This window comes from Callithrix jacchus, chromosome 5 (genome assembly GCF_049354715.1).
Source record: "Callithrix jacchus isolate 240 chromosome 5, calJac240_pri, whole genome shotgun sequence".
Lineage (NCBI taxonomy): Eukaryota > Metazoa > Chordata > Mammalia > Primates > Cebidae > Callithrix > Callithrix jacchus.
Genome location: NC_133506.1, coordinates 68,083,815 through 68,111,435, shown reverse-complemented (window position 1 = coordinate 68,111,435; position 27,621 = coordinate 68,083,815). Strand labels below are relative to the sequence as shown.

Genomic DNA, 27,621 nt, shown 5'->3' with positions numbered 1-27,621 from the left:
TGTCTCATTGTGTCTAAGTCTCTATGTATCTGGGTGTTAGGATCATTAGCTCTTGTTGTTGCATTGATCCTTTTACCACTATATCTTTGTTGCTTTAAAATCTATTTTATCCGATACGAGATTTGCAACTCCTGCTTTTTATTTATTTATTATTTATTTTTGCTCTCCATTTGGTTGGTAAATCTTTCTCCATCCCTTTGTTTTGAGTCTTTGTGTATCCTTGCATGTGAAACAGGTCTGGATGTAACATGACTTTGGGTTTTGGCTGTGTCTTTTGATTGGGGGATTTAGTCGATTTAAATTTAGGGTTACTGCCATTTGATGTTAACTGGCTGTTTTATCCATTCGTTGGTGTAAATTCTTCTTTATGTTGGTGCTCTTTACTTTTTGGTATATTTTTAGAAGGGCTGATACTGGTTGTTTCTTTCTGTGTGTAATGCTTCTTTCAGAAGCTCTTGTAAAGCAGGCCTGGTGGTAATAAAATCTCTGAGTTCTTGCTTGTTCATAAAAGATTTTATTTTTCCTTCAGTTGTGAAGCTTAGTTTGGCTGGATATGAAATTCTGGGCTGAAGGTTCTGTTCTTTGAGGATGTTGAATATTGGCCCCCACTCTCTTCTGCATTGTAGAGTTTCTGCTGAGAGATCTGCTGTAAGTCTGATTGGCTTGCCTTTGTGGGTAACCTGACCTTTCTCTCTGGCTGCCCTTAGTATTTTCTCCTTCGTTTCAGCCCTGGTGAATCTAACGATTATGTGCCTTGGGGTTGCTCTTCTTGAGAAATACCTTTGTGGTGTTCTCTGTATTACCTGGGGTTGAATATTGACCTGCTTTGCTAGTTTAGGAAAATTTTCCTGAATAATTTCCTGAAGGGTATTTTCCATCTTGGATTCATTCTCTCTGTCGCATTCAGGTACACCTATCAAACGTAGATTTGGTCTTTTCACATAGTCCCACATTTCTTGGAGACTTTGCTCATTCCTTTTTATCCTTTTTTCTCTAATCTTGTCTTCTCATTTTATTTCATTAAGTTGGACCTTGACCTCTGATATCCCTTCTTCTGCTTGAACAATTCGAGTGTTTAAACCTGTGCAAACTTCTCGGAGTTCCTGTATTGTATTCTTCAGTTCCATTATTTCACTCATACTCCTCTCTAAGTTGTCTATTCTCAATAGGATTTCATCAAACTTTTTTTCAAAGTTCCTAGTTTCTTTACATTGGGCTACAACATGTTCTTTTAACTCACTGAAGTTTGTTATTATCCATTCCCTGAAGCGATATTCTAGCATTGGGATGCGCTAGTTCTTCATCAAGCCTTGTTCCATTGTTGATGTGGAACTGTGATCATCTTTAGAGGGAGAGGCGTTCTGACTTTGAGTATTCTCAGCTTTTTTACGCTGGTTTCTTCCCGTTATTGTAAGTTTATCCTCCTGTGGTCTTTGAATTTACCAACTTTCAGATTAGGTCTCTTGAGTGGGCGTCCAGGTTGCTAGTTCCCAGGGCCAGAGCAGCGGCATTAAAACTCATGGTGCTTTTCTGCCCAGGATTCTCTTGTCTGGCTTCCTTCTTGTGTCCATAGTGGGCGACTCTGCCTTCCCAGGGCTCCAAACCTCAGTCAGAAGGGGAGCCGGTCCCGTTTACTGTGCGCCTCTGCGCTGAGTGCTGCCGCGCCGAGGTGCCATCACAGCCACTGCGCCGGGCTCTGGTGTCGTGCTGGGGGCCCTTGTGGGTCCTCCGAACCTGTTTACTCTGCTCCAAGAGCTGCCGTGAGAGGCTACTGCGGAACTGCTGCGCAGGCCACGAAAGTCGCGCTGGCGACCCGTGTGATTCCTCCACTGGGGATCTTCTGCTCCGTGAGCGACCAGAATTTGTCTGAAAGTGTGGCGTCGTCTAGTTCTCCGCGCCTTCACTGAGAGCTGCAGTCCCGAGATGTTAGCGATTGGCCATCTTGGATCAGTCTCCATTTTCTCTATTTCTTGTTGTTTGTTTTGTTTTGTTTTTGAGAGGGAGTCTCATTCTTTCATCCAGGCTGGAGTGCAGTGGTGCAATCTCAGCTCACCGCCACCCCCACCTCTTGGGTTCAGGCTATTCTCCTGCCTCAGCCTCCCAAGTAGCTGGGATTACAGGCACACGCCATCATGCTCGGCTAATTTTTGTATTTTTAGTAGAGACGGAGTTTTACCCTGTTGGCCAGGCTGGTCTTGAACTCCTGACCTCAGGTGATCCACCCATCTTGGCCTCCCAAAGTGCTGGGATTACAGGCATGAGCCACCACGCCCAGCCTGTTGCTGTTTTTTGTTGTTTTTTTTTTTTGAGACGGAGTCTCACTATGTCACCCAGGCTGGAGTGCAGTGATGTTATCTCAGCTCATTGCAACCTCTGCCTCCCAGGTTCAAGCAATTCTCCTACCTCAGCCTCCCAAGTGGCTAGGATTACAGGCATGCACCACCATGCCTGGCTAATTTTTTTGTACTTTTAGTAGACAGAGTTTCACTGTGCTGGCCAGGCTGGTCTTGAACTCCTGGATCACTCCACAAGTGATCCACATGCTTTGGCCTCTCAAAGTCCCCCTTTTATTATTTTATTTTATTTATTTATTTATTTATTTTGAGACGGAGTTTTGCTCTTGTTACCCAGGCTGGAGTGCCATGGCGCGATCTCGGCTCACCGCAACCTCCGCCTCCTGGGTTCAGGCAATTCTCCCACCTCAGCTTCCCAAGTAGCTGGGATTACAGACATGCGCCACCATGCTCAGCTAATTTTTTTGTATTTTTAGTAGAGACGGGGTTTCACCATGTTAACCAGGATGGTCTCAATCTCTTGACCTCGTGATCCACCCGCCTCGGCCTCCCAAAGTGCTGGGATTACAGGCCTGAGCCACCGCGCCCAGCCCCCCTTTTATTATTTTAAATACACAAAGAAGACAGTCACTGGAAAGAAAAAAAATACACAACACAGGTAAGCAAAATAAATAGCAAATGCAAATGCCCATCTTCCATTTTTAGGAATTAGGACTCATCCCTTTGTTTTGTCACCTCCTGGGCTCCCCCCAGCTCCGTGGCTCTGGGGATGACCCAGAGCCAAGCGTGCACCCAGCCTTGCTGTTACCTGTAGCCCACCACCCTGGCCCCAAAAGAGCCATTTCCTGCAAGAACGTATCAGCCCCCACCCGTTTCCAGACACTCAGCAAGATTTCACTTCTCCAGGCCTCTATTGCCCCAGTAATCACAGCCCCCTTTCTTACACATCCAGAGGAAGTGCTAACAGGGAAGGGACCTGGGCAGGCAAGACTCAGGGTCTTAGGGCCCAGCCAGGGGCCCCCGGGGTCAGCAGCAGAGATAGCAGGTACCCAGGCTCCGGGGTTCAGGACGCACTGTACTGGCGATTCCCGGCTCCCGTCTGCCTCTTGCTCCTTCCCTCCTTTGCATACCCTCAGCCCACACTCCAAATCAGGCCTCCTCAGCTTTGGCCTGATCCACAGCAGCAGCCTCTGAACTGACTCCCCGGCTCATCTTGCCTCCATCAGGGCCTCAAATCAAATTATATGGCTCCACATTGCCCAAGGCAGAAAACCCAAGCTCCCAGCCTGGCACCCAAGAAGCTTGTGATCTCACCCCATACATTCATACCTGGAGGCACACAAACCCCTTTGGGGTTTTTGTTGTTGTTTATTGTGTTTTGTTTTGCTTTGTTTTGCTTTCTGTCTTCAGGGGATTTTTTTGAGATAGGATCTTGTTCTGTCACTCAGACTAGGGTGCAGTTGTATGATCATGGCTCACTGCAGCCTCAAGCAATCCTCCTGCCTCAGCCTCCCAAGGAGCTAGGACATCAGGCTTGCATCACCGTCCCTGGTTAATTTTTAAATTTTTTTATAGAGACAAGGTTTTCCTCTGTTTCCCGGGCTGGTCTTGAACCCCTGACCTCAAGTGAGGAGGAACTCCTGACCTCTGAGCTCCTCAAAGACAACAACCAGGTCTAGGGGTGATTCCATAGCCACTCTGGCATGCTGAGTTGGTAACTGACAAGCAGCTGCAGCCACCCTCCTGAGCTCCCAGCCTGGCCTGTGCCTCCCCCGCATCTGGCCTCACCTCTCTGCTCTCAGCACTGCCGTCAATCAGCCTCTATCTCTGCCCCATGAGATGGTCATTCCTGAGTTCAGGAACTACAAGTCTGATTTCCACCCTGGGTCCCCAGCGGACACCAGGGCGTCCTGCCCACTATTAGTGCTCAATTGGTCTTGAATGAATGAATGAATGAATGACAAGAAGAGAAGAACAAGTGAAGGCACAATCAGTATTTTATTTTTAAGATAGAGTCTCACTCTGTCACCCAGGCTGGAGTGCAGTGATGTGATCTCAGCTCACTGCAACCTCCGCCTCGCCTCCCAGGTTCAAGCAATTCTCCTGACTTAGCCTACCGAGTATCTGGGATTATAGGTGCACACCACCACGCCTGGCTAATTTTTGTATTTTTAGTAGAGACAGGGTTTCATCATGTTGGCCAGGCTGGTCTCAAATTCCTAACCTCAGGTGATCCGCCTGCCTTGGCCTCCCAGAGTGCTGAGATTACAGGTGTGAGCCACCATGCCTGGCCCCCGATCAGTCTTGAGTAAGTGAGTGACAGAAGGCAGAGGCTGGTTGAGCCCTGAGGCCTGCAAGAAGGAAGGCAGCATGTGCAACATTTGGAGCAGCCTACTGTCCTAGAAACACAGCCCGCAGGAGCTATTCTTGCTGCCCCAGGCTACCCTGTCCTCCACCCAGAACCTCGAGGCCTCTGCCTGGAAGTCCTCCCTGCTGTCCTTACCCACCCCACTACCCAATAAGTCCCTGGCCCCACCCCCACTGTGCCCTCTTAATTTTTAAAAACATTTTTCTTTTTTGAGACAGAGTCTCCCTCTGTCACCCAGACTGGAGTGCAATGGTGAGATCTCAGCTCACTGCAACCTCCATCTCCTGGGTTCAAGCAATTCTCCTACCTCAGCCTCCCCAGTAGCTGGGATTACAGGTACCTGCTACCACACTTGACTAATTTTTGTATTTTTAATAGAGACAGGGTTTCACCATGTTGTCCAGGCTGCTCAAACTCCTCACCTTAAATGATCCGCCTGCCTCAGCCTCCCACAGTGCTGAGATTATAGGCCTCAGCCACTGAACCCGGCCCTAAAATATTTTTAATTTTTTAAATAGAGACAGAGTCTTGGCCGGGTGCGCAGTGGCTCATGCCTGTAATCCCAGCACTGTGGGAGGCCGAGGCAGGTGGATCACAAGGTCAGGAGTTCAAGGCCAGCCTGGCCAAGATGGTGAAACCCTGTCTCTACTAAAAATACAAAAAAATTAGCCAGTCGTGGTGGCAAGTGTCTATAATCCCAGCTACTTGGGAGGCTGAAGCAGAGAACTCCTTGAACTTGGGAGGTGGAGGTTGCAGTGAGCCAAGATCACGCCACTGTACTCCAGCCTGGGTGACAGAGTGAGACTCCGTCTCAAAAAAAAAAAAAAAAAAATAGAGACAGAGTTTCATTGTGTTGTCCAGGTTGGTCTCAAACTCCTGGGCTCAAGCAGTCTTCCTGCCTCAGCCTCCCAAAGTGCTGGAATTACAAGTGGGAAGCACCACGTCCAGCTGGCGCCCCCTCTTAGTTGAGGCTGCATAGGGAACCTCGGTTGGTCCTCCCTGATTCAGGCATAGCTGAAAACCACCTCCAGAGCTGAGAACACCAGAGACGGGCCCAGGAGCAGAAAGACAGGTGATGGCTGGAAGGCCATCTCGGACCTGCAGCCCCTGGCTGGCGGGCAGAGCGGTGCTAGCGTGGCCGTCTTCTCCTCACCTGCGATGATGAACCAGTTCATGTAGTTCAGGAGGTTGATGTAGCAGAGCACAGCAGCAGCCACGTAGGCCCTCCACCGGGGCAGGCTCCAGCGGGCGGGCAGGGCAGGAGGGGAACACTGCCTGCCTGGCCCTGGGGACTGGCCCTGCGGCCCTCCTGGCCCAGGCTCAGGGCACTCCGCTGACATCCTCCCAGTCATGCCAGCCTGCAGCTCCTGGCAGGGACCAGCCCCCCGGGTGAAGGTGCATCAGCTCAGCACCAAGTCACTTCCTGTCGGCTCCCAGGCTCCAAACCTCAAAGCTGCTACCCTAACTGTGGGGCATCTTATCACAGTTTCCTCCTGGGCCCACGGCAGCCAGGGTGATTTCCCCATCACCAGCCTCACAGACCTGCTGTGGAGAAGGGCTCCCGGCACCCTCACCCTGGGCAATGGAACAACTCTGTGCTCCACTCGATCCAGCCTGTGGCTGTGGTGGCTGCAGTGAGGAAGGGAAGCTCCCAGAGAAGCTCAACCTCCGCCTCGTGGGTTCAAGCAATTCTCTGCCTCAGCCTCCCAAGTAGCTTAGATTACAGGCACCTGCCACCACACCCAGCTAATTTTTTTGTATTTTTAGTAGAGACGGGGTTTCACCATGTTGGCCATGCCGGTCTCAAACTTCTGACCTCGTGATCCACCTTCCTTGGCCTCCCAAAGTGCTGGGATTACATGTGTGAGCCACCGCACCCAGCTGAGACTCTGTCTCTATTAAAGAAAATGAGATGAGCCTCCCAGACTGCTGCTCACCGTGCGACAGTCTGGCTGCCTATACAGGACTGCAAACCGATGCGCTGAAGCCAGGTCAAATGAGGAGGTGAGGTGTTGGCCGAGACAGCTGCGTTGCACTAGCCTGCCAGGAAGGGCAAGCACCTGCCCAGGATCTAAGGTCCTACCCAGAGAAACAAAGATAGCAGAGGGGTCACCCACAAGAAGACAGCCTGCGAGCAAAACTCATCAGGGCAATACATCTGCAGGGGAAGTGTTCAGCGAGGGACAGGGTGTCAGCATGGTCAGGAAGTGTCTCTTGATAGATTACTTATTACTAACAAGAAAAAAAAGAGGCCCGGAGTGGTGGCTCACTCCTGTAATTCCAGCACTTTGGGAGACTGAGGCAGGGGGATCACTTGAGGTCAGGGGTTCAAGACTAGCCTGACTAACACAGTAAAACCCTGTCTCTACTAAAATACAAAAATTAGCCAGGCGTAGTTGCAGGCATCTGTAATCCCAACTACTTGGGAGGCTGAGGCAGGAGCATTGCTTGAACCCAGGAGGCAGAGGGTACAGTGAGCCAAGATTGCACTACTGCACCTCAGCCTGTCAACAGAGCGAGACTCCATCTCAAAAAAAAAAAGAAAGAGAAAGAAAAAAAGAGCATATTCCTCTATACAGTAGAGGAATCAGACATCTTGATGAGGGATTGAAATAAACCACCTGTGAGAGCAGGTGTCGTATGCCTCCAGATGTGAAGGTCTTCGCAGCTCACAGCATCCTCTCTGCAGCTTGCCAGCCAGGAGTGCACAGCCAGAATCTAATCGTGAGAAGACATCAGCTGGGCATGGTGGCTCACACTTGTCATCCTAACACTGGGAGGTCAAGGCAGGAGGATCGCCCGAGCCTAGGAGTTTGTGAGCAGTCTGGGCAACATGGCAAAACCCCATCACTACAAAAATACCAAAAACAAACAAATAAAAATAGCTGGGTTTGGTGGTATGCATCTATAGTTCCAGCTACTTGGGAGGCTGAGACAGAAAGGATCACTTCAACCTGGGAGGTTGAGGCTGCAGTGAGCCAAGTTCGCACCACTACACTCCAGGCTGGGTGACAAAGTGAGACCCTGTCTCAAAAAAAAAAAAATGTAGGGGCTGGGCATGGTGCCTCATGCCTATAATCCCAGCACTTTAGGAGACTGAGGTGGGCGAATCACCTGAGGTCAGGAGTTCAAGACCAGCCTGACCAACATGGAGAAACCTCATCTCTATTAAAAATACAAAATTAGCAAGGCGTGGTGTTGAGTGCCTGTAATCCCAGCTACTGGGGAGGCTGAGGCAGGAGAATTGCTTGAACCTGGGAGGCAGATGTTGCAGTGAGCTGAGATCACACCACTGCACTCCAGCCTGGGTGACAGAGCGAGACTCCATCTCGGGGAAAAAAAAGGATGTTCAACATCACAAGTCATCAGGAAAACACAGATCGAGGCTACCATAAATTATCCATTAATACCCACTAAGATGGCTATAATTTTAAAAAGAGAGAGAGAGGAAATAACAAATGTTGGTGGAGAGATGGAAAGCCTCGCGCATTGCTGGGAATGTGAAGTAAGGCTGTGGCAGTGGAATACAGTTTGGCAGCTCCTCAAAACGTTAAACAGAAAATCACCATATCGCTCTGCAATTCCAATCCTGGTTATATGTCCAAAAGAATTGAAAACAGGCCGGGCGAGGTGGCTGATGCCTGTAATCCCAGCACTTTGGGAAGCAGAGGTGGGTGGATCATGAGGTCAGGAGTTCAAGACCAGCCTGGCAAAGATGGCGAAACCCCATCTCTACGAAAACTACAAAAAAAAAAATAGCCAGGTGCAGTGACAAGCACCTGTAATCCCAGCTACTCACGAGGCTGAGGTTGAAGAATCACTTGAACCCAGGTGGCAGAGGTTGCAGTGAGCTGACATTGTGCCACTGCACTTCAGCCTGGGCGACAGAGTGAGACTCCATCTCAAAAGAAAAAAAAATAGAATTGAAAACAAAGACTCTGCTCACGCCTGTAATCCCAGCACTTTGGGAGGCCAAGGTGGGCAGATCACTTGAGGTCAAGAGTTCAAAACCAACCTGACCAACATGGTGAAACCCCGTCTCTACTAAAAAATCCAAAAAAATTAGCTGGACATGGTGGAGTACCCCTGTAGCCCCAGCTACTTTGGAGGCTGAGGCAGAATTGTTTGAACCCTGGAAGCAGAGGTTGCAGTGAGCCAACATCTAGCCACAGTACTCTAGCTTGCATGCCAGAGCAACTTTGTCTCAAAAAAAAAAAAAAAAAAAGAAAGAAAATCTCAAACACTTGTACACAAATGAACACTATTCACAACAGCCAAAAGGGAGAAACAACTTAAATGCCCAACCGATAGATGGGTCAACAAAATGTGGCATAATCATACAGTGGAATAGTATCTAGTCAGAAAAAGGAAGGAAGTACTGAGCCATGCTACAACGCGGATGGACCTTCAAAACATCTGCCTGGGCGCAGTGGTTCACGCCTGTAATCCCAGCACTCTGGGAGGCTGAGGCGAGTGGATCACCTGAGGTCAGGAGTTCGAAACCAGGCTGATCAACATGATGAGATCCCAGTCTGTATTAAAATTCAAAAGTCAGCCAGGTGTGGTGGCATGCACCTGTAATCCCAGCTACCTGGGTGGCTGAGGCGGGAGAATCACTTGAACCTAGGAGGTGGAGTTTGCAGTGAGCTGAGATCACACCACTGCACTGCAGGCTAGGTGACAGAGTAAGACTCTGTCTTGAAAGAAAAAAAAGAAAACATTATGCTAAGTGAAAGACATCGGGCACAAAAGGCCAGCCACATAGTGTGTGATTCCATCTCTATAAAATATCCTGCATAGGGAAATTCATAGAAATGGAAAGTAACTTAACAGTTGCCAGGGCCTACGAGGGGAGGAAAAAGCTTAACGGGCACCTGGTACCCTTGGGAGCGATGACAATGATTCAGAACTAGACAGAGGTGATGGTGTCACAACACTTGGATATACTAAATGCCACTGAATTAATATCCTTTAAAACATTTACAATTTTGGCCGGGTGTGGTGGCTCACGCCTTGTAATCCTAGCACTTTGGGAGGCCAAGGTGGGTGGATCACCTGAGGTCAGGAGTTCAAGACCAGCCTGGCCATCAGGGTGAAACCCCATCTTTAAAAAATATATATATTTACAATTTTATGTTATGTAAATTTCACCTCAATTTTTTAAAAACATTAAAGAAGCCGGGCTTGGCGACACACGCCTGTAGTTTCAGTTACTTGCGAGGCTGAGGTAAGAGGATTGCTTGAGCCCTGGAGTTTGAGAACAGCCTGGACAACACAGCAAGATCCTATCTCTTAAAAAAAAAAATAGTTAAAGCAAACAAAAAAAACAGCCGGGTAACATGGCAAGACTGTGAGCTTTGCCATCTCACCGACCTGGATTCAAAATCAAATTTTGCCACTTCCTAGTTATGTGCCTCAGGCAAATCTCTGACCTCTCTGAGTCTCAGAGTTCTCATTTGTTTTCTTGTTTAGAGACAGAGTCGCCCAGACTAGAGTGTAATGGTACAATCTCAGCTCACTGCAACCTCTGCCTCCTGGGTTCAATCAACTCTCCTGCCTCAGCCTCCCAAATAACTGGGACTACAGGTGCACGCTGCCATGCCCAGATAATTTTTTTGTATTTTTAGTAGAGGTGGGGTTTCACCACGCTGAATAGGCTGGTCTTGAACTCCTGACTTCAGGTAATCTGCCTGTCTCGGCCTCCCAAAGGCCTGCAATCCCATGCCCAACCCATTTTATTATTCTCTATCATAAGTGAGAACACTGGCCGGGCACAGTAGCTCACTCCTTAATCCCAGCGCTTTGGGAGGCCGAAGCAGGTGGATCCCCTGAGGTCAGGAGTTCGAAACCAGCCTGGCCAACATGGTAAAACCCTATTTCTATGAAAAATACAAAATATTAGCCAGGTGTGGTGATGGGCCCCTGTAATCCCAGCTACTCGGGAGGCTGAGGCAGGAGAATTTCTTGAACCCAGGAGGCGAAGGTTGCAGTAAGCCAAGATTGTGCCATTGCACTCCAGCCTAGGTGACAAAAGCTGGTCAACAAGCTTTTGTCTGGCCTGGTCAACAAGAGGCAAACTCCATCTCAAACACACACACACACACACACAAAATGGGGATACAAATAGTACACACGTCATGGGATTGTTGTGGCTTGAAATATGATGATGTTTGAAAAGTGCATAGAACTATGCTTGGAATTGAGGAAGTGTTATGTGTATTAAATACAATGGGGTTTTCCCCAGCACACATACACCAAACTTTGTTCTCAGACTCTGCCCTCAGAGCCAGAGTAGCAGGCAGAGCTACATGCACAAGTGTGAGTGCATGAGAAGGAAGTGGACATACAGGCACCCACCCCCCACTCACACACTCACGCAAACCACACAACAGTAGGGACCAAGGCAGCCCCATCCCAGCAGCTGCTCCCCCAAACAGGACCTTTCCAGGGTCCTGCCCTTACCTTTACCCAACAGGAAGGATGCCCTGTGGTGGCTTTCAGAGCCAGTCAGGGACTCGGGAGGGGCTTGTGGGGCCATAACTTGCCAGAGTTGGGCAAGTCAGGGAGGCTGAGTATTAGCCAGGAGAGCAGCATTAGAATATACCTGACTGAGCAGGGCATGGTGGCTCACACCTGTAATCCCAGCTACTGGGGAGGCTGAGGCAGGAGGATGGCTTGAGACCAGGAGATCGAGGCTACAGTGAGTTATGATCGTGCCACTGCACTCCAGCTGGGTGACAGAGCGAGACCCTGGCTCTAAAAAAGGACAGGGTCTCTCTCTGTCGCCCAGGCTTTTTTAGAGACAGGGTCTCGCTCTGTCACCCAGGCTGGAGTGTAGCGGCACCATCTCAGCTCACTGCAACCTCCGCCTCCCAGGTTCAAGTGATTCTCCTACCTCAGGCTCCCAAGTAGCTGGGGCTACAGGCACATACCACCACGTCTGGCAAATTTTTTGTATTTTTACTACATGTTGGCAACAACTGGTCTGCAGCTCCTGACCTCCACCCACCTCAGCCTCCCAAACTGCTGAGATTATAGGTGTGAGCCACCAAGTCTGTCCAAAAAAAAAATTTTTTTTAGCTGCCAAAGACAAAGTAGAATGTCATATTTTTAAAAATTGCTGGGCATGGCGGCTCATGCCTGTAATCCCAGTACTTTGGGAGGCCAAGGCATGTGGATCACAAGGTTAGGAGTTCAAGACCAGCCCGATCAACATGGTGAAACCTTGTCTATACTAAAAATACAAAACTTAGCCAGGCATGGTGGCTCATGCCTATAATCCCAGCTACCTAGGAGGCTGAGGCAAGAGAATTGCTTGAATCCAGGAGGCAGAGGTTGCAATAAGCTGAGATCGTGCCACTGCACTCCAGCCTGGGCTGGAGTGAGATTCCGTCTCAAAAACAAAATTAATAAAAAGTAAAATCTATCTGACCAAGTGTCCTAGACTCATCAGCTTTCAAGCATGGGCTCCCCAGAGGGACCCAGGGATTGGGGTTCTACAAAGAAAGAGGCTTTGCCCAGAGGCATGTGGGGACTCAGGGGCTGCATGGAGTCCTGGAGGGTGGAAGGAAGGTACTGGAGGCACTGGAGGATGCCTGCCTACTCTGGACCTCGGCTTTGCTGTTTGAACATTAGTGGTCATGGTGGCGGAGGGATCCAATGACCCAGAGGGGTCCTTCCAGCTTCACAGTGTGGGTACACATCAGTCTCTCAACGCAGCACAGGCTCCTGGGGGTAGGCATCACACTGCAACCTCCCGGGGCCCAGGATAGAGCCCACTGATGGCTCAGGGAATCACCAGATGGAAGGAAACTGCTGCTGCTACTGCTGCCTTTTTTTTTTTTGAAACGGAGTCTCACTCTGTCACCCAGGCTGGAGTGGAATGACGTGATCTCAGCTCACTGCAACCTCTGTCTCCTGGGTTCAGGCAATTCTCCTGCCTCAACCTCCTGAGTAGCTGGGATTACAGGCATGCGCTACCATGCTCGGCTCAGTTTTGTATTTTTAATACAGACCAGGTTTCTCCACATTGGCCAGGCTGGTCTCCAACTCCTGACCTCAGGTGATCTGCCCGCCTTGGCCTTCCAAAATGCTGGGAGTACAGGCATGAGCCACCGCACCCGGCCGCTGCTGCTGCCTTCTGACCCTCCATGCTGGAGCCAGAACCAAAACGTCCTATTTTGTAAAGAACAGAAGCAGCCCCACAGGGACAGTGACAGGAATAGTCTCTGGAGGAGAAGCGGCTTTGTGTGTGATGTGGAGCCCCCATCACACAGGAGGAGGGGATGGGAGGATCTCCGGGCTGCCTGCAGACCTTTCCCCATGGGCAACAGCCACAGCAAGACCCATGCTGGCTGTCTGGCACTCAGTTTGCAAAACTGCAAACCGAGGCATAATATGTTCAACATCACTTTCCCTTATAAGTAAATGTGCATTTCTGAGTGTAGACCCAAAAGAAAGGACAGCAGAGACTTGAACAGATGTGTGTGCATGCATGCTCTCAGCAGCACGATTCCCAGAGCCTAGGCTGGAGACAGCCCCATGTCCACCGACGGACGAATGCTTAAAGCAAAGCAAGGACACAGGTAGAACAGAGCATTTTGCAGCCTCAGAAACGGAGGAAGTCCTAACATCTGCTGCAACACAGATGAACCTTAAAGGCATCAAACTAAGTGACACTAGCCAGATGCAAAAGACGCATACTGATTGTATCATTCCACTTATATGAGATTCATAGAATAGGCGAATTTTTTAATTATTTAATTTTTTTTGAGACAGTCTTGCTCTGTCACCCAGGATGGAGTGCAGTGGCAGAATCCCAGCTCACTGCAACCTCTACCTCCTGGGTTCAAGCAATTCTCCTGCCTCAGCCTCCTGAGTAGCTGGGATTACAGGCATGCGCTACCATGCTCGGCTCAGTTTTGTATTTTTAATACAGACCAGGTTTCTCCACATTGGCCAGGCTGGTCGCTGACTTCTGACATCAGGTGATCTGCCCGCCTTGGCCTCCCAAATTGCTGGGATTATAGGCATAAGCCACCAAGCCCCACCTATTTAGTTAGTTAGTTGAGACAAGGTCTGGCTCTGTCACCCAGGCTGGAATGCAGTGGCATGATCTCAGCTTTCTTCAACCTCCTCCTCCCAGGCTCAATCTGTCCTCCCACCTCAGCCTCCCAGGTAGTTGGAACTACAGGCATGTGCCACCATGCTGGTTAATTTTTTGCATTTTTTGTAGAGACAGGGTTTCTCCATGTTGCCAAGGCTGGTCTCAAACTCGTGAGCTCAAGCAATCTGCCCACCTCAGGCCTCTCAAGGTGCTGGGATTACAGGTGAGGGCCACAGTGCCAGGACTAGACTACTGAATTCATAGAGACCAAAAGTAGAACAGAGGTTAGGAGGGACTGAACAGGGCAAGTTGAGAAATGGGGAGCTATTGCTTAACGGTACGGAGTTTCAGTTGGGGATGATGAAAAAGTTTCAGAAATGGAGGGTGGTGATAGTTGCTCAACAAAGTCAGTGAATTTAATGCCTCTGAGCTATATGCTTAAAAATGGTTAAATTGAGCTGGGCACAGTGGCTCACTCCTGTAATCCCAGCACTTTGGGAGACCGAGGCAGGCAGATCACCTGAGGTCAGGAGTTCAAGACCAGCCTGACTAAAATGGTGAAATGCCATCTCTACTAAAAACACAAAAAATTGGCTGGGCGAGGTGGCTCACATCTGTAATCCCAACACTTAGGCCGAGGGGGGTAGATCATGATGAGGTCAGGAGTTCGAGACCAGCCTGGCCAACATGGTGAAACCCCATCTCTACTAAAAATACAAAAAAATTAGCCAGGCATTGTGGCACATGCCTGTAATCCCAGCTACTCAGGAGGCTGAGCCAGGAGAATCATTTAAACCTGGGAGGTGGAGGTTGCAGTGAGCTGAGATCACACCACTGCACTCCAGCCTGAATAACAGAGTGAGACTCTGTCTCAAAAAATAATAATAATGAAAATAAAAAATAAAAAGGCTAAATTATAAATTTTATATATTTTACCACAGTAAAATAAATAAATATAGAATTGTCATATCAACACAGCAGCAACATTCTAGATCCCAGCTTCAGGGCTGATTAAATAAATTCTGGCACCTCCATACAATGGGCACTACACACTCCTGTATGGGATGTGAGTTTCTGTTGATCTGAAAGGCATTCAGGATTTGATGGTGAAGAATAAACAAGAGCCTACAAAATCCATGTCCAGGATAATTCCATCCATGTAAAAACGATAAAAATAAACGAAAGAAAAACTTGTGAATTGGCCAGTCATAACTTACTCTGCTGATTTTTCTCATGAACTCTGATACAGAAACTCATTGGAGGTTGAGGCAGGTGCAGTGGCTCACAGCTATAATCCCAGCACTTTGGGAGGCCGGGGCAGGCAGATCACTTGAGGTCAGGAATTCGAGACCAGCCTGGCCAACATGGTGAACACCTGTCTCTACTAAAAATATAAAAAAAAATTTGCCAGCCATGGTATGCTGGTGGTGCCTGTAATCCCAGCTACTTGGGCAGCTGAGGTAGGAGAATGCCTTGAACCCAGTAGGCAGAGGTTGCAATGAGCCAAGATTGCACCACTGCACTCCAGCCTGAATGACAAGAGCAAAACTCCATCTCAAAAAAAAAAAAAAAAGCTCATCTGAGATCATTTTTAGCCCCTTCCAGAGGGCATCCCACCAGTTTAAATGTATGTCCTTCTTTTTTTGACAAAAGAAATTTCCAGCCTCACAGAATAGGAGGTGACAGGCTGGGCACAGTGGCTCACACCTGTAATTCCAACAGTTTGGGAGGCCAAGGTGAGAAGATTGTTTGAGCCCAGGAGTTCGAGACCAGCCTGGGCAACATAATGAGACCCCCATCTCTACACACACAAAAAAAAAAAAATTAGGCAGGCATGGTGGTTGTGTGCCTGTGGTCCCAGCTACTCGGGAGGTTGAGGCAGGATGATTGCTTGAGCCAAGGAGGTCAAGGCTATGGTGAGCTGTGATTGCATCACTGCACTCCAGCCTCATTGACAGAGCAAGACCCTGACTCAAAAAAAAAAAAAAAAAAAAAAAAGAGTGAGAGAATAGAAGGTCACAGGAAGTCACTCAGGAATCACTCATCACTCTCCAGAAATCCCCAGAGAGTTGTCTTTTATGTGATGAATCAATAAGGATATTTGGCTGCAAGTAACAGCAGAACTAACAGCAGCTAAACCAGGACATTCATTCATTCTCTTGCTCTGTAAGTCAATAAGTAGGCAGTTTGAGGCTTGATTAACTCAGTGTCACAATGACATCATTAAAAACTCAGTGTTTTCCTTTTGTGTTTTGAAATCTTTATAGTGTTGGCCTTTGATGACTTAACTAATTGCTATAAAACAAATCTCCCCAGAACTCATGGCTTTATACAACAGTAGTCATTTACCTCTTGCATTGTTCAGTCGTCAGGAATTTGGGAGCAGCTGAGATGGGGGGCTGTAGCTCAGTGTCTCCTGTTGCTCAGGGGGACTATGACTTAGGGACTATGGCTCAGGGGTACTATGGCTCAGGGTCTCTCTTCCAGCCCCAGTCAAGCCTTCAGGTGACTGCAGTCCTTCAGTCACCTGAAGGCTTGACTGGGGCTGGAAGCTCTGTTCCAAGGGGCCTCACTCACATGGCTGGCAAGTTAGTGCTGCCTGTTGGGTCCTCTCCTGATGGGCCCCTCCACAGGACTGCTTGAGCATCCTCACAGTATGGTGGCTAGTTTCCGGCAGAGGGAACAATCTATTAGGGATCAAAGCAGAAACTGCAACATCTTTTTTTTTTCTTTTGAGACAGAGTCTTTTTTTTTTTCTTTTTTTGAGACAGAATCTCGCATTGTCACCCAGGCTGGAGTGAAATGGCATAATCTTGGCTCATCACAACCTCTGCCTCCTGGGTTTAAGTGATTCCTCTGCCTCAGTCTCCTGAGTAGCTGGGATTACAGGTGCATACCTCCACACTCGGCTAGTTGTTATATTTTTAGTAGAGACGGGGTTTCGCCATGTTGGCCAGGCTGGTCTTGAACTCCTGACCTCAGGTGATCCACCTGCCTCTGCCTCCCAAAGTGCTGGGATTACAGGAGCCACCACGCTGGTCCTGCACTTTTTCTGACCTGGCCTCCTAGGTGTGTACACGACTGTATCCTATCGGCCACACAGGTCAGTCTGTGCTCTGTGCTCCCATCTTTCTGCTGCCCCTCTGCATGGAAGGGCATGAATACCAGGAAAGGAAGCTCATGGGAGAGCTTCTTTAAAAAAAGAAAAAGAGATTTATGTATTTTACTTAAGCGTATTGTTATTATTATTTGAGTTGTCATTTTGCTCTTGTTTGCTGCAGTGCAGTGGTGTGATCTCGGCTCACTACAACCTCTGCCTCCCAGGTTGAAGTGGTTCTCCTCCCTCAGCCTCCCCAGTAGCTGGGATTATAGGTACCCGCCACCACGCCCAACTAATTTTTTTATTTTTCCCCACCCCTCTCTAATTTTTGTGTTTTTAGTAGAGATGGGGTTTCACCATGTTGGCCAGGCTGGTCTCAAACTCCTGACCTCAGCTGATCCACCACCAGGATTATAGGCCTGAGCCACCAGGCCTGATTGAGAGATCTTCTTGCAGGCTGGCTACCACAGTCTCCATCTTGGGGCTTGTTGTCTCACATATAAGAAGGGAGGCGATTCCTCCTGAAATGTGTTCATGTGGATTTATTAGGGAGGAAAGTCTGCCCTAGAAATCCCACAGCTGCCTCTCCCTCACAGCCCACTGGCCAGGGTGAGTCACACTCCCCTGTCCCAGCTGCCGGAGAAGCTAGAAAGGTGGTTGCCAAGGGAGGCTGCCTCTGTCTCTGAGGAAGAAGGGGGAAGAAAGTGGCCACAGGCGCAGTGATTCAAGCCTGTAATCCCAGCACTTTGGGAGGCCGAGGCAGGTGGGTCATGAGGTCAAGAGTTGGAGACCAGCCTGGCCAATGTGGTGAAACCCTGTCTCTACTACAAATACAAAAATTAGCCAGGCATGGTGACAGTCACCTATAGTCCCAGCTACTCGGGAGGCTGAGGCAGGAGAATTACTTGAACCCAGGAGGCAGAGGTTGCAGTGAGCCAAGATCACGCCACTGCACTCCTGCCTAGGCAACAAGAGCAAAACTCCATCACAAAAAAAAAAGAAAGAAAGAAAGTGCCCATGGGTGAGCAGACTGTGTCTTCGTGGATGCCACCTCCCCGCCTTTATGCCTGCAGGGCTGAGACAAGCTCCTGGTGTGGATTCCCAAAGAGGAAGGGAAATTTTTAGGTTCTGGATCTACAAGGTGGCAGATGCCAGCAGCTGTCCTAACCCAGGCCTCCTGGAGCTAGGAGTCACCCTGGATGGTGGGAAGTGTACAGGGACAAGAGCTGCAGAACCCTGAGAACAGCAAACTTGACATCTCAAGCCTGGAACCCTCCCCACTGAGGTTAGCGCGATTTCAAAAAGCATCATTACCAAGTTATGAGGCTGGTTACCATCAAGCTTCAATGGTGACACCATGTGGTCATGAGGGGAAATAGCAGCCATGAAATATGTCCCGCACGGTGTCAGCCCCCCAAGATCGCACCTTTCCACTCCAGCCTGGGTAACAATAGTGAAACGTCATCTCAAAAAAAAATAGGCCAGGCAGAGTGGCTCATCCCTATAATCCCAGCACTTTGGGAGGCCGAGGAGGGTGGATCACCTGAGGTCACAAGTTCAAGACCAGCCTGGCCAACATGGTGAAACTCTGTCTCTACTAAAAATACAAAATTTAGCTGGGCTTGATGGTGTATACCTGTAATCCCAGCTACTCGGGAGGCTGAGGCAGGAGGATTGCTTGAACCCAGGAGGCAGAGGTTGCAGTGAGCCAAGATTGCACCATTGTACTCCAGCCTGGGTGACAGAGCAAGACTCCGTCTCAAATAATAAATAAAATGAAATAAAAATCATGCTTTGAAACTAAACAAAATGTGCATATGATGTGTGCTATCCATATGTATCCAGGGCACAGGACCGCAGGTGCCACAGGGATGTAGCTGAAGGCTTTCTCTCTAAGATCAGGAACAAGACAAGGATATCTGCTCCTACCACTTCTACCCCAGAAAGTTCAGGAATTTGTGCCTGTAAAGGCCCAGTCCCCTCTCCGCCTGGGCTCTCCTTATTTGACAGCAGTGTGGAAAATCCCCCCTTTCCTTTAGCCTCTATCAATACAGGGACCCACGGTTCTTAGGGCCCTAGCTTTGGTGAGCAATGGGCCAGAACCAGCCTGGTGTGTTGTCTCATGCCTGTAATCCCAGTACTCTGGGAGGCCCAGGTGGGCGGATCACAGGGTCAGGAGTTCGAGACCAGCCTGACCAACATGGTGCAGCCCCATCTCTACTAAAAATACAAAAATCAGCCAGGCATGGTAGTGCACACTGGTAATACCAGCTACACGGGAGACTGAGGCAGGAGAATTACTTGAACCCAGGATATGGAGGTTGCAGTGAGCTGAGATCATGCCACTGCACTGCAGCCTGGGCAACAGAAGGCAAGACTCCAACTCAAAAAAAAAGCAGGGGGGGCGGGCCAGAACTGGGAACAGAAATTGGAATGAGAGAGGCTGACAAACTGAAGGAAGATGGGAAAAAAGAAGGAGGGAAAGAGGAAGTGGGCAGAGAGGGATGAAAAGGAGGAAGAGAAGGCTTCAAACTCCCTCCATCCCCAGCTCCCTGAGCTTTCAACCCTCAGTCCATGGGCCTGTTAATGCCACCTCTTACAAGTGTGGACTTCATGCACTACCTTCTCCAGGAAGTTGCCAGGCTTGGCTAAGCCTCTTGGCTTGGCTTACCTTTATTATGACACTTACTGCTCATCATTAGGATTTTCTGTCTTCTCCACCAGCCAGTGAGCCTCTCAAGGGAAAGGACGCCTTTCCACCTCCCTCCCCAGAGTCCAGCCCAGGCCTTGGCTACAGCAGGAAGACAAAACAGGTGTTCTGAATGAGTGAATAAATCTAGCTTCTCAGGCCATCAGCCTCACCAGCCTGGGAGTAATAGTAGGCTCTGAATTTCCGCAAAGGATACTCTAGCCTACATCAGTAAAATAGCTAGAACTCTAACTCCATTTGAAAATGTGGGCTGGGCATGGTGGCTCATGCCTGTAATACCAGCACTTTGGGAGGCCAAGGCGGGTGGGTCACTTGAGCTCAGGAGTTCAAGACCAGCCTGACCAACATGGTAAAACGTCGTCTCTACTAAAAATACAAAAACTACCCAGGTGTGATGGTGTGTACCTGTAATCCCAGCTACTCAAGAGGCTGAGGCGGGAGAATTGCTCGAACCTGGGAGGCAGAAGTTGTAGTGAGCTGAGATCTCGAGGCACCGCACTCCAGCCTGGCGGCAGAGTGAGACCCTGTCTCAAAAAAAGAAAAGAAAATCTTGCATGCGCATGGAATAGCCTTTCACATGCATGGCCCCAGACACTCTCTGTACGCAGGCATCTCTGTGCAGCATCCAGGGTCTTGCAGGGATCAGGACAGAAGTGTTCACATCCCCTCTTCCTTTCCTGAGACTAGAGACCAAGGCGCATAGGACAACCTGAGCGATGGGCCAGTGCCACAGACCGCATCACTCTGCTCTCCAGCACCAGAGGTTCACACCCACCACAGCCCAGGCCCTCGCTCTCTCCTTACTCCTTGCGGGAATTATTTTATCCAGGAGCCACCTAGGCCCCTTATGCGAATAGACAGCAGCTGTTTCCCGCATGTACGTAACCATAACTGAAGGCCATGGGAGGCACAACAGACTCCAGCCTGAATCCTCAGGACCAGTCAAAGACCCAGAGACCCAGGGGACACGCACAGGCTCTAGCCCAGCTCTGCCTCCCCACGGTCCCAGCTCCAGCTGTAACACCATTTCACCAGAGAGAAGAGGGAGTACCCGGGCCCGAGCTCAATGTTAGACTGTCCCACCACCCAGCCACTGGAAAGAAGAGGCCTTCAGAGCTAAGAGCAGGCCTCCATGGAGGTATCCAGGAGATACCTCCATCTTGCCTACTCTCACATTGGAGCTAAGGAGCAAGGAGAGGTCTGTGCCCCCAGAGCTTGAGCTAGCTGTCTATGGCTGCTTAGCAAATTACCCCTAATTTAGTGGTTTAAAACAATAGGAAGAATTCTAGGCCCAGCACAGTGGCTCACACCTGTAATCCCAACACTTTAGGAGGCCAAGGCAGGCAGATCACCTGAGGTCGGGAGTTCAAGACCAGCCTGACGCATATGGAGAAACCCCATCTCTACTAAAAATACAAAATTACCCGGGCATGGTGGTGCATGCCTGCGATCTCAGCTACCTGGGATGCTGAGACAGGAGAACCATTTGAACCCAGGAGGCAGACATTGCAGTGAGCCAAGATCACGCCATTGCACTCCAGCCTGGGCAACAAGAACAAAACTCTGTCTTGCTCAGTCGCCCAGGTTGAAATGCAGTGGCACAATCTCGGCTCACTGCAGCCTCCACCTCCTGGGTTCAAGGGATTCTTCTGCCTCAGCCTCCCAGTAGCGGGATTACAGGCACCCACCACCACACCCTGCTAATTCTTTTGAATTTTTAATAGAGATTGGGTTTCACCGTATTGGCCAGGCTGGTCTCAAACCCCTAATCTCAAGTGATCCGCCTGCCTTGGCCTCCCAAAGTGCTGGGATTACAGGTGTGAGCCACCATGTCCAGCAAGAATTCTATTATTATAAGAATGATACACCACAGGCCGGGCACGGTGGCTCACACCTGTAATCTCAGCACTTTGGGAGGCCAAGGCAGGCAGATCACTTGAGGTCAGGAGTTTGAGACCAGCTTGGACAACATGATGAAATCCTGTATTTTCTAAAACTACAAAAAATTAGCCAGGCATGGTGGTGGGTGCCTGTAATCCCAGCTACCCGGAAGGCTAAGGCAGAAGAATCACTGGAACCTGGGGAAGCAGAGGCTGCAGTGAGCTGAGATCACACCATTGCACTCCAGCCTAAGGGAAAGAGCAAGACTTCATCTCAAAAAACAAAAACAAACAAACAAAAAAGAATAATACACTATGATCCAGTAGGACTGATTTCTGGAATGATATGCCAGGTTGGTTTAAGATCTGAAAATCAACAAATGCAGTATATCACATCAATAAAATAAAAAACAAACTGGGCATTGGCAGCGCGCCTGTGGTTCCAGCTTCTCAGGAGGCTGAGACAGGAGGATCACTTGTGCCCAGCAGGTGGAGGTTGCAGCCAGCCATGATTGCATCAGTGCACTCCAGGCTTCGTGACAGAGCGAGACTGTGTCAAAAAGGAAAAAGAAAGAAAAACAAATCACATGATCATTCAATAGACACAGAAAAAGCATTTGACAAACTCTAACACCTTTTCATGATAAAACAGTCAAACTAGGAATAGAATGGAACATCCTTAATCTGATACAGGGCATCTATAAAAAATCCATAGCCAGCATCGTACTTAATGATGAAAGACTGACACCTTCTCTCTAAGATCACGAACAAGACGAGGATGTCTGCTCCTACCACTTCTATTCAACATTCTACTAGAGGCTCCAGCCAGGGCAATTAGGACAGAAAAAGAAAGAAAAGAATACCCAATTGGAAAAGGAAGAAGCAAATATAATCCTGTACATAGCAAAGCCTGAGAATCCACTAAAAGACTATTGGAACTAATAAGTGCATTCAGCAAGGTTGCAAATACAAGATTGATGCACAAAGATAAATAATATATACTTTTTTTAAAATTTGTGATGGACTTTTGCTCTTGTTATGCAGGCTGGAGAGCAATGGCACACCCAGGCCTCCCAAAGTTCTGGGGTTTTACAGGCATGAGACACCACTCGTGGCTTTTTTTTTTTTTTTTTTTTTTTGACAGAGCCTTGCTCTTGTCGCCCAGGCTGGAATGCAATGGTGCAATCTCAGCTCACTGCAACCTCTGCCTTCCGGGTTCAAGTGATTCTCCTGCCTCAGCCTCCCAAGCAGCTGGGATTACAGGTGCCCACCACTATGCCTGGCTAATTTTTGTATTTTTAGTAGAAGCTGGTTTTCACCATGTTGGCCAGGCTGGTCTCAAACTCCCGACCTCAGGTGATCCTGCCTGCTCTGCCTCCCAAAGTGCTGGGATTACAGGCGTGAGCCACCACGAAGGCCTCTTTGTAGTAAATTTTGAAGTTGGGATGTGTGAGTTCTACTTTGTTCTTTTTGTTTGTTTGTTTGTTTGTTTGTTTGTTTGTTTGTTTGTTTGTTTTTTGAGATGGAGTTTCGCTCTTATTACCCAGTCTAGAGTGCAATGGCGTGATCTCAGCTCACCGCAACCTCCGCCTCCTGGGTTCAGGCAATTCTCCTGCCTCAGCTTCCTGAGTAGCTGGGATTACAGGCACACGCCACCATGCCCAGCTAATTTTATATATATATATATATATATATATATATATATATATATATATATATATATATATATATATATATATTAGTAGAGACAGGGTTTCACCATGTTGACCAGGATGGTCTCGATCTCTTGACCTAGTGATCCACCCACCTCGGCCTCCCAAAGTGCTGGGATTACAGGCTTGAACCACCGTGCCTGGCCTACTTTGTTCTTTTTAAGAATTGTTTTGGTTTTTCAGGACCCCTTGCAATTCCAGGATTTTAGAAGGATCTTGTCAATTTCTCCCACTCAGCTGAGACTCTGACAGGGAATTCAACTGAATCTGTAGGTTGGTTCTGGGAGTATTGCCATCTTAATAACGTTAAGTCTTCTGATTCTTGAACATGAGATATTTTCCCATTTATTTAGATCTTCTTTCTATTTTATTTTATTTTATTTTTGAGACAGAGTTTTGCTCTTGTCACCCAGGCTGGAGTGCAATGGTACAATCTCAGCTCATGGCAACCTCTGCCTCCCGGGTTCAAGCGATTCTCCTGCCTCAGCCTCCCGAGTAGCTGGGATTACAGGCACATGCCACCACATCTGGCTAATTTTTTTACATTTTTAGTAGAGACGGGGTTTCTCCATGTTCGTCAGGCTGGTCTTGAACTCCCAACCTCAGGTGATCCACCCACCTCGGCCTCCCAAAGTGTTGGGATTACAGGCATGAGCCACTGAGCCCAGCTGGTCTTTTCTTTCAACATGTTTTGGAGTTTTTAGAGCATAAGTTTGAACTTCTTTTGTTAAGTTTATTCTTTTTTTTTTTTTTTTTTTTTTTTTTTTAGATAGAATCTCACTCTGTGGCCCAGGCTAGAGTACAGTAGCACAATCTTGGTTCACTGCAACCTCCTGAGTAGCTGGGATTACAGGCACATGCCACCATGCCCGTTTGGCTAATTTTTGCATTTTTAGTAGAGACATGGTTTCACCCTGCTGGCCATGCTGGGATCGAACTCCTGACCTGGTGATCTGCTCACTTCAGCCTCCCAAGGTGTTGGGATTAAAGGCGTGAGCCACTGCACCCAGCTAAGTTTATTCTTAAATATTATGTTCTGTTTGATGCTGCCGTGAATGGAATTGTGTTCTTAATTTTATTTTTGGATTGTTTATTCTAAGTGTGTGGAAATATAATTTATTAGGCCAGGCACGGTGGCTTAGGCACAAGAATCACTGGAACCCAGGAGGCAGAGGCTGCAATGAGCCGAGATCACACCACTTCACTCCAGCCTGTGCAACAAGAACAAGACTCCATCTCAAAAAAAAAAAAAAAAATTAGCCAGGCGTGGTGGTGCATGCCTGTAATCCCAGCTACTTGGGAGGTTAAGGCAGGAGAATTGCTTGAACCTGGAAGGCAGAGGTTGCAGTAAGCTGAGATCACACCACAGCACTCCAGCCCGGGTGACAAGAATGAGACTCTATCTCAAAAAAAAAAAAAAGACAAATAGCCCAACTGTCTTAATAGGCATTTCTCCAAAGAAAACGCATCAATGGCCAATGAACACATGAAAAGATTCTCAATATTACTATTAGTCAACAGAGAAATGGGCAAACCGAAACCACTGCTATGGTCTAAATGTATGCCCCAGAATTCCAGTACTGGGAACATAACTCCCAATACAACAGTGCTGGCATCCTGGGAGGTGCTGACATCATGAGGGCTTTGCCTTTGCAAATGGATTCATGCCGCTATAAAAGAGCTTGCTGAGGGCTGGGCATGGTGGCTCAAATCTGTAATCCCAGCACTTTAGGAGGCTGAGGCGGGTGGATCATCTGAGGTCAGGAGTTCAAGACCAGCCTGGCCAAGAGGGTGAAACCCCATCTTAAAAAAATATAAAATAATAAAAAGAGCTTGCTGAGGGGGTTGCTGTTTGTCTTGTTGGCCTTTGCCGTGTGAGGACTGGCATTCCTCTAATGCTAACACAGCAACCAGACACCATCTTGGAACCAGACATTCAACTGGTTGCTGCCTTGATCTTGGACTTCCCAGCCCCTAGAACTATGAGAAATACATTTCTGTTCTTCATAAATTGCCCAATCTGTGCTATTCTGTTATAGCAGCACAAAATGACCTAAGACAGGCTGCACACCGTGGCTCATGCCTGTAATCCCAGCACTTTGGGAGGCCGAGGCAGGTGGGTTGCTTGAGGTCAGGAGTTCAAGACCAGACTGACCAACATGGTGAAACCCCATCTCTACTAAAAATACAAAAATTAGCTGGGCATGGTGGTGGGAACCTGTCATCCCAGCTATACTAGAGACTGAGGCAGGAGAATCACTTGAACCCCAGAGGAGGTGGAGGTTGCAGTGAGCCAAGGTCATGCCATTGCACTCCAGCCTGGGTAACAGAGAGAGACTCCATCTCAAAAACAAACAAGCCAGGCGCATCAGTTCATACCTGTAATCCCAGCACTTGGGAGGCTGAGGTGGGTGGATCACCTGAGGCCAGGAGTTCAAGACCAGCCTGACCAACATGGTGAAAGTCTCTCTCTACTAAAAATATAAAAAATTAGGTTGGCATGGTGGTGGGCACCTGTAATCGCAGATACTTGGGAAGCTAAGGCAGGAGAATCATTTGAACCTGGGAGGCGGAGGTTGCAGTAAGCCGAGATAGCACCATTGTACTCCTTACAATAGCAAAACTCCTTCAAAAAAAAAAAAACCCCAGTCACAAAAGACCACATACTATGTGATTCCATTTAGATGGGATGTCCAGAATAGGGAAATCTATAGAGATAAAGAGCAAGTCAGTGGTTGCTTAGAGCTGATATTGGGCAAGGGGGTGCTGCAGGGGCAATAGCTAGAGGCCACAAGGTTCCTTTTTGAGGTGATGATATGTTCTTGAACTGACTGTGGTGATGACTGCACATATCTGTGAATATACCAAAAACCGCTCACACCTGTAATCCCAGCACTTTAGGAGGCCAAGGCGGGCATATCACAAGGTTAGGCGATTGAGACCATCCTGGCCAACACCATGAAACCCCATCTCTCCTAAAAATACAAAAAAATTGGCCTGGCGTGCTGGCATGCACCTGTAGTCCCAGCTACTCGGTAAGCTGAGAAAGGAGAATCGTTTGAATCTGGGAGGCGGAGGTTGCAGTGAGCCAAGATCATGCCACTGCACTCCAGCCTGGGTGACAGAGCGAGACTCCATCTCAAAAAAAAAAAAGTGGGACCAGGTGTAGGGGGGAAATCCCATAAGCACCAAGGCAGGAGCCAAAAGCCTCAGCCTATTTCCATATAAATAATGAAGAAGAAAGTAACTAGAAATATAACCATAGCAGTTATTATTCTTAGTTATTCATAGGTGATCCTAATTCTTTCACTAATGCCTCTCAGGTCGGAGGTGTGAACCCAGGGTGACATTGTGAAAGAAATGATCCTAAGGCCAGATACTCTAAGCCCTCTGTCACACCCGAATAAGGGCTGCTGAAGGGCACCTCGGCTGAACGGCAGCTCTAGCGCTGGGAAAGCACCCACTGTTTAGCCAGCTAGGGAAGGAGACGTCCAAAATAGCTGAGACGTCTCCTTCCCCGGAGGAGTTAGAAGAAAACTCTGCTTCGCCAAGCTCTTGTGGTAAAGCCTGATGCTGTCAGGAGGCCCACAGGCATCCGGGGGTTAACTGTCTCTATGTGACACTGTGCTTCAGTGGTCATGTTCCGTGTCCACTCTCATGTTCTACTTCTGCACCTGGTTCCTTTTTTCTTGTAATAATTAATCAGTAAAAGTAACGTAAATCTTAATGTCTTTGTTATTTCCTAACAAGAGTGGAAAAAGTGCTGATGCGTTATGCTCCTCACCAATTCCTGAGACCCTATCTGAATGACCCGTGATGTACTTGGCCCTATCACTGCCACGCCCTATCTACCCTGCCCACAGTCTCCGACCACCAAGGCCACGCCCTAATTGCCCCGCCACCAGATTTACAACTCAATAAAATTGAGAGCGTCCTGGCATTCAAGGCCACTGCAGATTTGATTGGCGGTGGACCCCCAGGCCCAAACTTTCTTTTCTCTATCTCTGTGTCTTGTGTCTTTTGTTTCTACAATTTCTTGTCCCTGCACCAGGAGTAAGTGGCTCACAGAACCCTGTAGGACTAGACCCTACAGCCGGTCACAGTGGCTTTTGCCTGTAATCCAAGCACTTTGGGAGGCTGAGGCGGGTGGATCACCTGAGGTCAGTGGTTCGAGACCAGCCTGGTCAACATGGGGAAACCCAATCTCTACCAAAAACACAGCCAAGCACAGTGGCTCATGCCTGTTATCCCAGCAGATCACCTGAGGTTGGGAGTTCGAGACCAGTCTGACCAACACGGAGAAACCCCGTCTCTACTAAAAAAAATACGAAATTAGCTGGGTGTGGTGGCGCATGCCTGTAGTCCCAGCTACTCTAGCGGCTGAGGCAGGAAAATCGCTTGAATCCCGGAGGCGGAGGTTGCGGTGAGCCAAGATCAGGCCATTGCACTCC

At 48.5% G+C, this 27,621-nt stretch overlaps 1 protein-coding gene across 1 annotated transcript in view; it reads right to left on the bottom strand.

The window, feature by feature from the left end:
• Positions 1-6,031, bottom strand: part of SPNS3 (SPNS lysolipid transporter 3, sphingosine-1-phosphate (putative)) — a 60,980-nt gene extending 54,949 nt beyond the window's left edge. The window contains exon 1 of the mRNA XM_078372538.1: positions 5,816-6,031. Within this exon, the coding sequence (XP_078228664.1) occupies positions 5,816-6,014 (199 nt within the window). The 5' untranslated portion in view covers positions 6,015-6,031. The remainder of the gene's footprint in view (positions 1-5,815) is intronic.
• Positions 6,032-27,621: the final 21,590 nt, after the last annotated feature.